This window comes from Electrophorus electricus, chromosome 1, assembly GCF_041902795.1.
Source record: "Electrophorus electricus isolate QZ-2024a chromosome 1, ASM4190279v1, whole genome shotgun sequence".
NCBI lineage: Eukaryota > Metazoa > Chordata > Actinopteri > Gymnotiformes > Gymnotidae > Electrophorus > Electrophorus electricus.
Genome location: NC_137497.1, coordinates 24,637,320 through 24,651,591, shown reverse-complemented (window position 1 = coordinate 24,651,591; position 14,272 = coordinate 24,637,320). Strand labels below are relative to the sequence as shown.

Genomic DNA, 14,272 nt, shown 5'->3' with positions numbered 1-14,272 from the left:
GGTTAATGTACCTAAAACATGCCAATTCAGTTAATCTCTGTTGTTTATAGGGGTTTAAAAGGCCACACCATGCTGAACAGCTCATAATATCAATAGATAAGTGCACTGGAAAATCAGGTAAGGCAATCAGCTTTATAACAGTTTAAGACTCTCTTTGTCTTGTGTTGTTGAAATCAGAAACATTTATTAGTGCGTAAGATATATATGAATAAGAAGTTAGGTTTTATTTGAGGTCTTAGCTATTTATACCCACGACAATAATGCTAATTTCCGCTAGCGTCTCTATGGGATTTCAATGTGACGTTAGCATCAAGCTAACGGTGTTATACAAGTACTTAACCACTCTGAATTTACTACATCTAGCTAATGACTAGCTTTAGCTTGAACAATGCAATATAAAGCTCGTGAGATGCATATACCATATTCTTTCGATTTATATTACATTTATTAGTCAATTTTTTACCTTAAAGCTAATGTAATTCTTGAACAGATTCAAACAAATAAACAAACTAAAATATTTTGAGATATGAAAAGAACAAAATAAACCTTAACAAGAATATTTTTTTGCTAGGAAGAGTAGAGCCATTATGGAAAATGGCTGCCATGGTGTTGAGAAAGAGAAAACATAATTCAAAAGAGGAATCTGTGTATTTTACACCTACTTGTAAAGACAAACTGGTTTAATGCGAAATATATAAATTCAGATAAAGCTCATTTAATATTTGTGATTAATTGCCTGTGTTTATTTACTTGTTTTACATGAATGTAGTTTGATGTGGTGTTTTCCATTATGTTACCTGTTTCCTCATGTAGGCCGTGGAGTAGTTTGCTGTGTCCATTTTGATAAGGGAGATTTTCTTTTGGAATACAGAGGAGACCTAATAAGCAAACATGAATGTGAAAGGAGACAGAGAATATATAAAGATGCCGTAAAAGTATTCATGTTTGAATTTCGTTACAATGGAAAGCTTTTTTGGTATGTATGACATTACACTCTTCTTTAGCTACACACTGACCAGCCACTTCATTAAGCCCATCTGCTTGTATCCACACTCATAGTCCATTTTATCAGGTCCACTTACCATATAGGAGCATTTTGTAGTTCTACAATTACAGACTAGTCCATCTGTTTCCCTGCATACTTTTGTAGCCCCCTTTCAGCCTGTACTTCAATGGTCAGGACCCCCTTAGGTCCACCACAGAGCAAGTATTATTTGGATGGTAGATCTTTCTCAGCACTGTGGTGACACTGACAGAGTGTGTCAGTGAGTGTTGCACTGATATGAGTGGATCAGACACAGCAGTGCTGCTGGAGCTTTTAAATACTGTGTCCACTCATTGTCCACTTTCTTAGACACTCCTACCTTATTGGTCCACCTTGTAGATGTAAAGATAGACGATAGGTCATCTATCACCACTTTATTGGTGGTCACAGGACTGCCCATATGACGCTATTGGCTAAAGATTTTTTTGGGTGGACTATTCTGTTCAGCAGTGACACTGAGGTGTTTAAAAACTCTAGCAGCACTGCTGTCTGATCCACTCATCACAGCACAACACACACTAATACACCACCACCACTACGTGAGTCACAGCAGTGCTAAGAATGATCCACCACCCAAATAATAATTGCAAGAACTGGGTGAAAGGGGCTAACAAAATATGCACAGAAACAAAGATTCTGATATATACATATGCTGATTGAGTGCAGTTCCTTTTTACAGGGACACAGAAGACCCAGATAGATAAAAGCAATGCTGCTGGATGTGATCTTAGCATGAGGCATCTTAGTTCAGATACATAGTTAAGATTTTGGCATTTCTTAATCCTCTTCTTGGCAAAGTGGAACTGCACATAGCACGCGCTGAATTAGTTACCCGAAACGCCTGCATAAAATATTAGAGCCCACTGTAACGTCTGAAGGGGAAGAATGTGGCTAAAGAAGCAAACCTATTATGACATAAATCACATCACGAACTCAGTTAATTTTGTTAAAATTATGCCTGGATATAGATACCTCAACCTGTCTATAGATAAATAAGAAGTATGAAAAAAAACGAGTTGTTTGTTTGTTTTGTTTTTGTGTGTTAACTAACTCTCCCCCTTCCCTCCCCCAGGAATTGCATAAAAATGAATTCAAAAACGTTACACTGCTATTACAAGCAATTGGACAGTTAATCTCCAGAGATACAGATTGCATCAACACACTTGTTCATCAAGGTATTGTAATAAAGATAAGTATCCTGTCTAACTGATTTGATACTGTACAGAACATGGATAACTCGGTATGCTCATTATCTCTGGCCCCCAACACACCCCTATCCTTGAGGCAGACATGGGTGTGTAGGGAGGTGGGACACTAGCTGGAAGTCCCACACGACTGAGGCCTTAAACTGCCCTGTAGTTATAGAGGGTAATATTGTGGGTCTGGAATAATATTTATGTATTTGTAATATAGATAACGGCGATTAAATATGCACACTGTCACGGGTAATATAATGCCCGTTGTCGGGGTAACCCTGTTTCTTTTGAATTGCACATGCTGAACTGGTTTGAGAGGGTCTCGGACTATCTGAAGACACAGACGAAACCAACCAAGTCACCGGTGCTGCTTATGGAAGTGTTCTATGAAGTGTCCATGGTGATGTACCTCCATGTCAGCATAGAGCCAAAACTGTTTCCAGTTTTGTTCACCACTTCATAATGGTGTTCTCTACTAGTTGATGTCAGAAGCCAAAGATTAATCACATTTTCTATTCTCTTTCAGGGTCTTTGCCAGTGCAATGTTGAAGGTGCCCACAATATTTTTAGTGTATGCATTACTGTGATTGGTAGAAATTTCCACAGTGTTAATTTACTGTTTGTTTGTCTATGTTGCAGGCAGCAATAAAATTTTGGAAATCCTTATGCTGAGGTTTGGCGCTGTTGTGATAGACCAAGAAGTGACTTTTAATCTGCGCCTTGAGGTAGGTCCACAGTGAGAGAAACAAACTGCTGTAATTTAGATCTGTAATCTAAATTAAGTTTCCTTTGAGTTCAGTCTCCTTCTCCCCAAACAGGCAATTAAAACAATCAACTCCATGTTGGACAATGCTTCTAAAGAGAGCCGGAAAAGACTTTGCCAGACCAATGATCATGACTTTTTGCTGTAAGTTATTACTTAGAAGCATGAACAAAACATGATCATTAAAGAAAGTGAGGCCTATTTACAAATGTATAAATGTACAGGTCAAACCATGCTGTAATGTTGATCATGATGGACAAGGTACTGCCATGTAAGCTAATAATGTTAGTATAGAGAAAATTGCATATGATTATGCACGATACCTGATATGCTGGTGCTGTTTGAGACCCAGTGTGATTTGTTTAAATGAAGATAGTTTGTGGCTTCTTTAGTTTTAAAAATGTGACGCTGAAAGGTTTCAATAAGTGGATGGCGTATGCTGCCTCCTAGTGGAATTGTCCTAGTACTACAGTTTTCTGCTGCCTTATCAGATTTATGCAAAAACCTTTGCAGTTTTTAATTTGATCTTCCTTTGTATACAGCAGTTTTTGTCCTGCTTTCTCTTTCAGAGAGGAGTTTGCAAAAGTGATGATCGATGTTGGTGGTAAATCAGTCTGCAACTATTTATTTATTTGTGTGTATGTTTATAGCACAACACTAAGATATCGTCAAGATAAATTGTTTAAATATTCATGTGGCACAGATTATGAAATGCAGGTGGCCATTTCTGAGGCACTCTGTCGACTGTCGCCAAAAAAACAAAGGGAGGAATTGGTGGGCAAGTGGTTTAGTTACAGAAGCTTTGCATCGGCATTCACAACGATAAGGGTGAAAGAGTTTGAAACGGTATGTTCATATAGCCATAAAGGCCCATCTTGATTTAAATTATGAATGAAATCATAATACAAGTCTAAAAAGGTAATTAACTGGAATCTTTTTTTTATTTCTCCTCTCTTTCCAAAAGAAAGAGAGTTCCCAAATCCCAAAGTTACAAACATCTATGTTATGCTAATTTTTGCTGATACGACTTCAAAACCATCCCCACTCTAACCAATTTCTTTGGGTTTGCCAGTAACACTAGTTGACCATAGCATAAAAATAATGTTTTGTTCTGTCCTATTTGTTGATATTTCAAACTGAATAGTAAGAAAAGGCAATACACAGTGACCAATAACAATAAAAAGTTAATGAAAAGCTACAGACACACTGTTAAATGGGCTGACCCAGATATTTATCACCAGAGACCTAGAGCCCTAAACACTTGGCCAAGTCATTGTTTTGACTTATTTGGGTCCTAATCAGATGATTCATACTATAGCTAAGCAATTTGACCCAGGAGTACATTTCACTGCGCATCATTTTTAAAACCATGGCAAAAACAATAGTTTTCCATCTATGTCACCAGCCCAGCACACAGCCAGTCTCATCGATGAATCTTTCATAACTTAGAAAGGACCAGCTCAATAACCCCTTGGTGCTGGATGCTATACACACATGGTGCACTGTCTGAACTGGAGCTAGAGTAGGAAATGAAAAGTAATTAGCTAGTAATAGTAAAAGCATGGACTGAGAGATTTATTGAGTCCATTCTCTCTCTCGTTCCATCTCTCTCTATCTCTCTCTCTCTAAGGCATTTTCATTATTTATCGCCTAGCTAACAAATCTGCAGAGACACCTGAGGGCATCTGAGTTCAGCTTGATAAAGAAATTGTTTTTAACCCAACAAGAACCCAATCTGTTTACTGAAATGTTGAAGCTCATTTTCTTAAAGAGCACGGTCCAGCGTTGATCTGTAGGTTGCAGACCACATCTCTACCAGCTCCATTCCTGAGTCACATGATATCAAAAAGCTAGCTCCTGCTATCACTGCAATGAGCAGGGTGCTCCAAGTTGAATGTATATAGAGGCAGCATTGTGCTTTTTGAGGAGTACTGGGTCATGCAGCAGTGACATGAGAGCCTCTCTCTCTTTCTCTTTCTGTCTTTTTTCAGTTTGTTGGAGGTCCACTATGGCAGTGTCACTGTCCATGGTGCTCAGTGATGTCAGTGGAAACACTGATTGAAATAGGCTACAAGTTTGTACTATTCTTTATCTGAACATGGTGATTACAATTTATCAAATGTCATCTTCACTTTCAAATTGTTTTTGCAACCTATCTACCCTCTCAGCCCTCTGGTGATTCCAACTGTTTCTTTATATCACCTGCAAAGAATTAAATGTTGATATACTAAGAGAACAAGTCATTAGAAACCAGCACTATGGACAATCACTTCCTAGAAAAATGAATACCTAACAATTTACATGTTCAAAAAAGTATGGGGAGTTAGAGTATAGCATGCGTCATCCACAAGTTACACAAGTTATGTTTTAAATCCTGACCACATTAACAGTAACAAGCAGAGCAAATCATGTGCAAGCTCTTATCATGTTCATATAAATGGCCCACCATGCCTTCTACATGCACACTGCTTCCCCCACATATGCCAAAGGTCTGTAAAAATCTAATAAGAATGATGTATACCATATGCAATATTATAAATAAATATGTATCCTTAAAAATACTTATAGGTAATGCTTGAAATAATATGTAGCATAGAAGTAGCACATAACCTTTTGTACTAAATTATAATAATTTCTAATAGCCATTGTAAGAAATGTTCATTTAAGAACACTGAATAAATTATCTCTAAATCCTCATAGTGATCACAAATATAGATGCTCTGAGGAAAAAAGTCTCTGTAACTGTCCTGGGCTCTAGGATAAGCAGTTAGAAACTTCAGCTTTGTCAGGGCTTTTATTAACCAATCCAGAAACCTCTCTTCCTGCTTATAAATTATTTTGCATGTCAAAAAATACAAAACAAAACCAGCAGTAAAAAGTCATCCTGACCATGGCATGTCAATCCCACAAAGAAGCATTTGCAGTACTAGTTCACATCATATACAACTCATTCTTAAAGAGGGCTTAGTATTAATAAACTATGGCTTCTGATATTGATGCTGTGGGCCTCTGAAGAGGGAAGCATACTTCAGATCTTACAGCCCTTCCTTCAGAGGCAGCCATTTTGGTCTTCATCTTGGCAGCATACTGGTGTGCTGTTGAGCTGCCCTCCTGCGTTGGCTTGAGTGTAACACCCTCTTTATTTTTTAGAGCAGAGTGAAGGAAAATAGAAAGTCATCCTGTTTTCTCCCTCAGGAATGCTTTGCTATCCAAGAGAAGACAAAAAGCCCTCCCTTGAGCAATGCTAATGGTTGTCACACTGCTCAGCCGACATCTGTTCTAGGTTGTCTTGCCGGTAGGGGCCACTAAGTTCCTCTGGACGATGCAGCTTCCCTGGTAGAATAAAACATCAGGTGCTTTTTCTGATGTTATCCTCCAGTTGTTTGCGACTCTGGTTTGGGATTGAATGGCTCACTAAAGCCTTGCGGTGTGTAAATCAGTTTCTGCATCTACTTGGTGCAAAACCAGTGCAGGCCTAACTTTAAATTGAATACTGCTTGCTGCAAGCCAGTGTGAAATTGGTTTTGAAGATTGTGTTCAGACTCTGTTCTGATCGTGGCCATGTTCAGCTCACAAGCATAACATGCTGCACTCGAATGCTCACTTCAGCTTCTGAGTCCTCCTTGAACCCGTGAGCCACTCCTCACTGCACTGAGGAGCCTCTGAGTACAAACTTTCTCATCTTCACTTCTGCAGACCTCTAAAATGGCTAGTGACGGGAAAGATTAATGTTATATAAAAGTTATACAAGTGAGTTTTATAATATTTTGCTGGGCAGGAAATTGTTATAGTTTCCAAATTTTGTCTTAACAGTTACTCTTCATGCTTATCTTTATGATCTAGTTGGAATCTTGCTAGTTAACTAGATAGGTTAGCTAGCAAGACATTTGGACAGATTCAAATCCTTGTTTTTCACTGGAAAGTCATTAATTCAGCCACAGCACAAACACATCAACCAAAATTAAACATTGCCAAGGTGCCACATTTTTGTTGTGGCTTAACACTAATGTGTGTTGTCACTTAATGATGTCTTCTCTAATTTCATAATTTTTGCTTTGCAGTTGCTGTTCGTGTTGTGAATCTGGGCAGCTGTTCAAAGAGTAGGATGAGGCTTAGAAGTTTTCAAGATTCTTTTTTGTTGTTTTGTTGAATTACAAAATAGCTGAACAATTTCTCTAAAGTTGCTGCTCGTTTCCTTTTACCCCACAACCCATCTGTTGAACAGAAACAACAAAGTCCAGCAAGTCACTTGTGGCAAGTCCAGACACTCTGACACAGTTCTCTGGTGGGGCTTTATTTCATCCATTTAATTCTTTCACTTTTTCCCCTGACATCTTGAATGCAGACAGACTTCCTGCTTTATTTAGATACTCATTCCACTGAGCAACCTTCAGGTCTGTGCAAACAACCAGAGGGAAGCAATGTCCAGCAGCAGGCTAATCAACATGAGAAAGGTTCAGGAATCTTCAGGACAAATATTCCATCTTGTAAAACAGCATGTTAATTTGATGAAGAGTTAAAATGTTTTTATTTTATACTCTGTAATGCTGAAGCAAAAAATCTCAAAAATGGAGATCTTGTTTAATTTATAAGATGGAAGGGGGTTGGGCTCATAGATTAATTTATGGGCCAACATAAGCCGAATGTCACAGAATGCTCACCTGTCATGAGTCAAGTGGTTTGGCCTGCCGTGTGCAGTGGGGGGATCTTGTATGTTTGTTTTGTAGCCACGCTTCCATGGTTGGCACACACCTGCACAGGGTTTACTGTCTGTCTACTTAAACCCCTGTCAGTGTGTGCACCGTTGTTGGTCATTGTCTCTAGCTTAGTCTCTTGAGTCTCTTGTGTAAAAAAACCCCATAGCAAGTAATGTCTGTGTTTGTTTTCACTGTTTTTGTATTATGTGTAGATCGTTAGTGTTAAATGTTTAATAATGTTCACTGTTATAGTTGTATGTGATTGCCACCTGTGTTTTCTGTGTTTAATGTTAATAAATGTTTCACAAAGTCAAGGGAGTCTGTGTGTCCTGGCCCACGCCTTATGGCGCTCAGGCCAGCAGCAACATTACAGAATGACCAACCACCACAGGACACTTACTCCCTCGGCAAATGACGGACTTCCTAGCAGGAGGTGCGTGAGTTAATGTCTAAATGTAACATTTGTAACCATTTTTGTCTAACTTGTGTTAATGTTAAAAATCGTTAGTGCTAAGTGTCTCTATGTTCACTGTTTGTGTTACATGGGAGTGCCACTATAGTCTTTATGTTTTATGTAAATAAATGTTTGTCCACGTCGAGAGAGTCTCTGCATCCTGCTCTACGTCCTTCAGCACTCGGGCCAACGCGTTACAGAATGACCAACCACCTCAGCTAAAGATGGACTTCCTAGCGGGAGATGCGTAGGCACCCCGCCCTGCTGCCTGGATCCCAGGAGATTGGGGAGAGGACCGTGACTGGTGTCTGTGTCCACCCCGGAAGTGAAGGGGAACACCCCCAAGAATTTCTTGGGGGGGGGGGGCCTTGAGCCTAGACCGAGGAAGACCGAAATGCACCACAACAATCAGAAAGAGGCCGGTTGGGTGGACCCATCGGGATCTCCAGTGGGCAGAGCTGAAGCCCGTGTCCCTTCCCTTCAGCAGACTCACCAGCGAGACTGGAGGGGTCTGCCCAAAGCCCTGGAGGCAAACCGCCGCTGGGATGCTCCTAGAGTGGCAGGCGAGTGGAGGACCGTTGGGGGAGGTAGCATGTCTGGAACCGGGGCGGACGTGCACACCCGCATGTCTATTGAGGGCACGGACACGTACAAGGTGCCTGCGCAGACAGCGGGCACCGTGTCACAGCGCCTTAGATGTTTGTGTGTGGGCGCTATTGTTTGTTTGTGTTTACAACTTTTGTACATCTACAGGCGTAACGTTGTTGGGGGCGTACCGGACTGCCCTGAGAGAGACAGAGAAGCTGCCTTTCTCCCAGGCGGCTGCTTGTGTGTACATGTACACGGTGTCCTGAGACTCGCATTCACTGGAAGGATGCGTCGGGAGCCACGCCTCTTAGGAGGGGGTTCTGTAACAGAACGCTCGCCTCTCGCGAGTCACCTGGTTTGGCCCACCACGTGCAGTGACAGGATCTTTGTTTGTATCCACGCCTGCACACACCTGCAGTGTTGTTGGTCATTGTTGATGTAGCGTGTTGTTCGTGGGTTAATGTCTAAATGTAACATTCGTAACCATGTTTGTCTAGCTTGTGTTAATGTTAAAAATTGTTAGTGTTAAGTGTCTCTATGTTCACTGTTTGTGTTATATGGGAGTGCCACTATAGTCTTTATGTTTTATGTAAATAAATGTTTGTCCACATCGAGAGAGTCTGTGCGTCCTGCTCCACACCCTTCAGCACTCGGGCCAACGCGTTACACTGAGAGGACATACAATCTCTATACTCCATATACTCTCTATACTCCCTTATGTTTTATGTTATTAATATGTCTAATTCAATGTTAAACCTCTTTTCCCTGTAAACACTCTTTATTGCACCTGATCTGTGAACTTTTCAACAGTATGAAACAAACTGGTCTTTTTTCTGTTTTGTTTAGCTTCACTTTTTGTGGCTCAATTGGCTAAAACTCAACAAAAGGCAGTATGATTGTGACCCAGTCTGAAAGATGGTCAGAGATAAATAAGGGCTGATATATCAGTACAAATTTGGGCTTATGTAATGCTTAGACATCCACGGTCAAATTGTTTTCTCAGTCATTAATTGCTGTTATCAATGTCTTGTCAACTTGATGTTGTATTATGTGTTTGTTTTCTGGTACAGGCGAAGCTAACAGATTTGGCCAGTGCAGTGCAGAGAGAAACTCAAAGGGATCCACCTGTCACTACAGAGGACTTTCATATTGTGGTTGGTAGTGTTTTTAACTATGAGATATGGTTTTGGTTACACTGAAGCATAGTAATATTAAAGCTTGTTAAAGTATATAATATTTACCTTTTCCAATTCTGGTCTTATACTAGTAGCTACTTAAAAATATTAACACACAAGTAGATTATATTTTTCCTATAATTAGATGATGAGTCTTGCACATAAAAAAAGCATGTAAAACTTGTCTTTTATGTATATGGTGTAACATGCCTATTTTATATGTAAGATAATCTTCAAAAATACTAAGATAGTACAAGAACATGTGCGAAATGGTTCTGGAGGGGCCCTGGACTGGCCACAGAGAAGATTGGCCCCCAACCAATTAGTAGCAGAGGGAAGGTTTTTATTGGATTAAGGTGTATACAAGGTCATAGGGACTATAAGGCACAGAGCTCATTGGGGGCAGGTGGAGATTATCTAACTGTTACCAGTGGTCATTCTCTGTGGCCAGTCCAGGGCCCCTCCAGAACCATTTCACACCCCCCATGGCCCTTTCGGCGGCATGCAATCTCATCTGCACCCTCTCCAGTGTTCCCGGACCCACGGTTCACCCAGAACACAGAATCTGCCAAAATTCCAGTCCCAGGTGACCCCTGTGACCTCTCCGGGAAGGAGGCGAGACTATGGGATAGAGGGTCAGGTTGTTTCGCATGTTAAGGAGCCATGTGCAGTTGAGCATGCATGTCAAGTAGCCATGTGTTTCATGTTGTTAGACTGTTGTTTTTTTTTAAATCTGTGTGTAATTATATTCATTTTTAATTATGATTAGGATTGCATGCAAAAATTCAGACATTCAACAGAATGTCAATTTTATTGTCTTCATATTGTTTTTCCACATTTTAAAGAAATATATCCCATTATTTTTATATATATATATATATATATATATATATATATATATATATATATATATATATATATATATATATATATATAATATATATATATATAGTTAAAAGTGGATTAAGTGGTTAAAAGAATAAGATTAATAAAATAATAATAATAATAATGCTGACTTAATTGAATGTTAATTGAATTGTTAATTTAACCGAATCATTTATACACAGGAAACTGAACTCTGAATAGTACTTGTTTATTGTTCATCAAATAAATAATATCAAAATAACAAGTGCATTTTTTGTAAGAAATGTGTCTAATTACCAACAATTTATTCACTTTAATAAAGTGGTTTAAAATCGGTGCCCATTCATTTTGTGAAGTACAAAGCAGAATAAGTCAGTGCTCATTCACTTTGTGAAGTATAAGATAATATTGAAGTGCTCATTCACAAAACACAGAATAAATAATGAAAATTGGAATAAATATAAAACTATGTACAACTATTTACAAAGGGGTGAGTGGGGTGGTCAGCAGATCACTGACCCTGTCCAGCATCTCCTCAGTCTTCACCGCTGCTGCCGTGAAGAAGTGCACCCCACAAAACCTGCTGTGGCCAAACTGTTTGGTCTTGGGTTTGCAGGCCTAGTGTTCGTGCCTGCGCCGCTTCGGGGGGGACGGCCTGTCCATGGGCAGTAGCAGCAGAGGCCTCTGCCTTTTTCTTCCAACACCACGCTGTGGTCTGGAGTACTTCGGGCCCGGCCAGTGCGGCAGGGGCCATGGTGGCAGAAGCAGCATCTCCTTCCTGACCAGAGCTCCTCAGAGTCTCGCCGGGAGGAAGAGGAGGCTGGCCTCGGACACGCTAAGAAGCCTGCCCAGACACATCCTTCTGGATGTGAGTCAGACGCTCTGGGAGCTTACTCAGTGCGGGAGGGCGAGGTTTCGGGGCCACCATGGGAGTGTTGGACTGGCCAACGCTCAGGCACAGAACATCCTGTTCCTGCTTTTTCTTCCTGGCATTGTACCTGTAACAAAAAATGCAGCCCAGCCTATTAGTGCTCAGCCTTTATAGTCCACAGTGCCAATAAGGTCAATATAAAACCCGGTAAACTCAGCACTGGGTCAGTGCTGATTCAACTCAAAAAGTTGAATACGGGTCTGGGCCATGAGGCCGGGGCTGCCGAGGACTACGTCCCAGATGACACCGTAGTCCCTCATGACGACAGCCCACCTGTTCACCCTGACCCCGACAATGATCTGACCTGCCAGGTGAAGTCGACAAAACGCCAGGCACACGGCCTGGACAAGGTGGCTGACGCTGGGCCACTGAGCAGTCCGATTCTGTCCAAAAGGTAACGAGAGGAAGAGACATCGTGCGCACGCACGTCTGTGGAGACAAAATACACATGCGCACGCATAAATATTTGACAGGCTACTTACTTGAATCCCTAGTCGATACCCAAACTGTAGAAAGAAGAACACACACATCAGTGCCACATATAGAATAGTACCGACACGGTCGCGGTTTGCTTAGTGAACACTGTGGTGGAAATTCAATGAAACGGGGAGTCAGATGTGGATAATAAGTAAAAAAGGTTTTAATAGAAAAGAAAGATTCCACAGAGTGTGGGGCTCACTACCAAGAGAAGCCCCGAGTCATACAGAGCATTGCTTGATATACAATTCTAACTGTATGCCTTGACCAATCACAGACTTCCTGCCTCTTGTTGCTATGGCTCATATACCATTCAGCTTTAAGCGTTGCTTATCTCTTTCAGGCCGGCTGGTAAGAATCTTGCTTGACTGTCATCCCTTAATTGCAGGCAATAAAGCAATGGCAGGCAATAAAGCAATTGCAGGCAATAAAACGAGAGATCTTCCTGCTTATCTGATCTACGGTCTCACTCCCTTAAAGTTCTTTGCTTACATAAACATTTTTCCTAGGGAACAGGATACTGCTGAATGTATGTGAATCACTGAAGCACATAGTATTTCCTTTACATTTCCCCCCTTTGATTCTCATACAATCATTAACTAAAATCTTCAGTTATGGCAAAAACATGGAAGTTATCCTTATCCCAACATAAGTATGTATCATATCCGCGATATGACGAATTCTTTCCTGCACAATTAATCACATAAGTCAAAAGTCCAAGCAGTAGAACTGCCCACCATATAGTCCAATTCTACTCCTCCATACTTCTGTATACACCAATCTTTAGATGTAATGACACTGATGCGTGATAGTATCAGGCTGATCCACAGGAGGTGCTGCATCTTGCTAGTCCTGTGGTGGCGTTTCTGGTGCCTTTTTACAATGCGTGTGATGCACCCATGTCGCTCTTCCATCGGTCTTGATGGCGGTGTTAGTCGTCAGTAGCACTTGGAATGGTCCTCTCCACCTGGGCTGGTTCCACCGCTTCCTTCTGAAGTCCTTTATCAGCACCCAATCACCTGGTTGGTGGGTGTGGAGTGGAGTATTCGTCACCTCGGGAAGGACTGCCTTCACCTGCTTAGACACATGGGAGAGAGATTTGTGCAGAGACACACAATACTGCAAAAGTGATTCATTGATCAGGTTAGTATCCCAGTCGGGCGGTCCTATCCCCGTGTTGGGAGGCCGTCCAAACACTCTCTCAAAAGCTGATAAGCCTGTTCATGCCTGCGGTCTGGTTCGGCATTGCCACAGGACGAAGGGAAGGCATTTTACCCAATTCATGCCTGTTTCCTGCGTTAATTTAGCTAGACCTCCTTTAATGGTGCCGTTTGTCCGTTCTACTGCCCCTGCACTAGCAGGGTGATAGCTGCAGTGTTTTCTCATATCTACCCCTAGGTATTTAGTCAGAGCTTTTAGTCCTTCGTGTACGAAGGGTGTCCCATTGTCACTGGACACTCGTTGTGGTAACCCCCACCGGGGAATAATTTCTCTCAGTAGCGCTTTTGCTACTGCATCACTATCTTGTTTTCCCGTTGGGAAGGCCTCCACCCACTTGCTAAACATGCACACACACAAGCATGTACCTCTTTCCTTCAGCTGGTGTTAGTTCTACAAAATCTATTTGCCAATGTTGAAATGGCTCACTAGGCGGCAGGTGTCCGGCGGGTGCGTGTTTGGTATGATTGTCTCCGTGTGGTGTGTTTTGTGCACATACCAAGCATCGGGAACAAAATTTTGGGGTGGGTGTGTTTATTCCTGGTACATACCAATATTTTGTTATGCTCTCCACTATCCCCCCTTTGCTCATGTGACTTCTCCCATGAGCAATCTCAATTGGTCCTTTCATATAAGAAGTGGGGAGACATGGTTTGTTCAAATGATTTATTGGGATCTGGAATGCCTAAAGCAGGCATGACCTGTAATAACTGCTTCAGTGCTGTAAAGGCCGCTTCAGCTTCTGGCGCCCATTCTAACAGAGGAATTCGATCCCTTGGTCCGTATTATATTTCTGAGTGGCCCCTCATGCTCTGCATAAGATGGTATGAATGTCCTACAATAGGAACACATTCCTAAAAAGGA

General features: G+C 41.3%; 1 protein-coding gene across 1 annotated transcript; it reads left to right on the top strand.

Annotated features, from left to right (window-relative positions):
* The first annotated feature begins 850 nt into the window (after window positions 1–850).
* LOC145657529 (synaptonemal complex protein 2-like) lies at window positions 851–4,046 on the top strand. The gene is made up of 7 exons (XM_081712842.1): window positions 851–976; window positions 2,118–2,656; window positions 2,768–2,792; window positions 2,881–2,966; window positions 3,060–3,148; window positions 3,574–3,608; window positions 3,708–4,046. Exons 2-7 carry the CDS (start codon window positions 2,540–2,542, stop codon window positions 3,881–3,883), a joined length of 528 nt encoding a protein of 175 aa, XP_081568968.1. The 5' UTR covers window positions 851–976; window positions 2,118–2,539; the 3' UTR covers window positions 3,884–4,046.
* Window positions 4,047–14,272: the final 10,226 nt, after the last annotated feature.

Coding starts and splice junctions, on each gene's coding strand:
- LOC145657529 (XM_081712842.1), top strand. CDS start 2,540: ATGCTGAACTGGTTTGAGAGGGTCTCGGACTATCTGAAGACACAGACG. Junction 2,793..2,880: donor TTGCCAGTGCAATGTTGAAG/GTGCCCACAATA, acceptor TCTATGTTGCAG/GCAGCAATAAAATTTTGGAA. Junction 2,967..3,059: donor CTTTTAATCTGCGCCTTGAG/GTAGGTCCACAG, acceptor CTCCCCAAACAG/GCAATTAAAACAATCAACTC.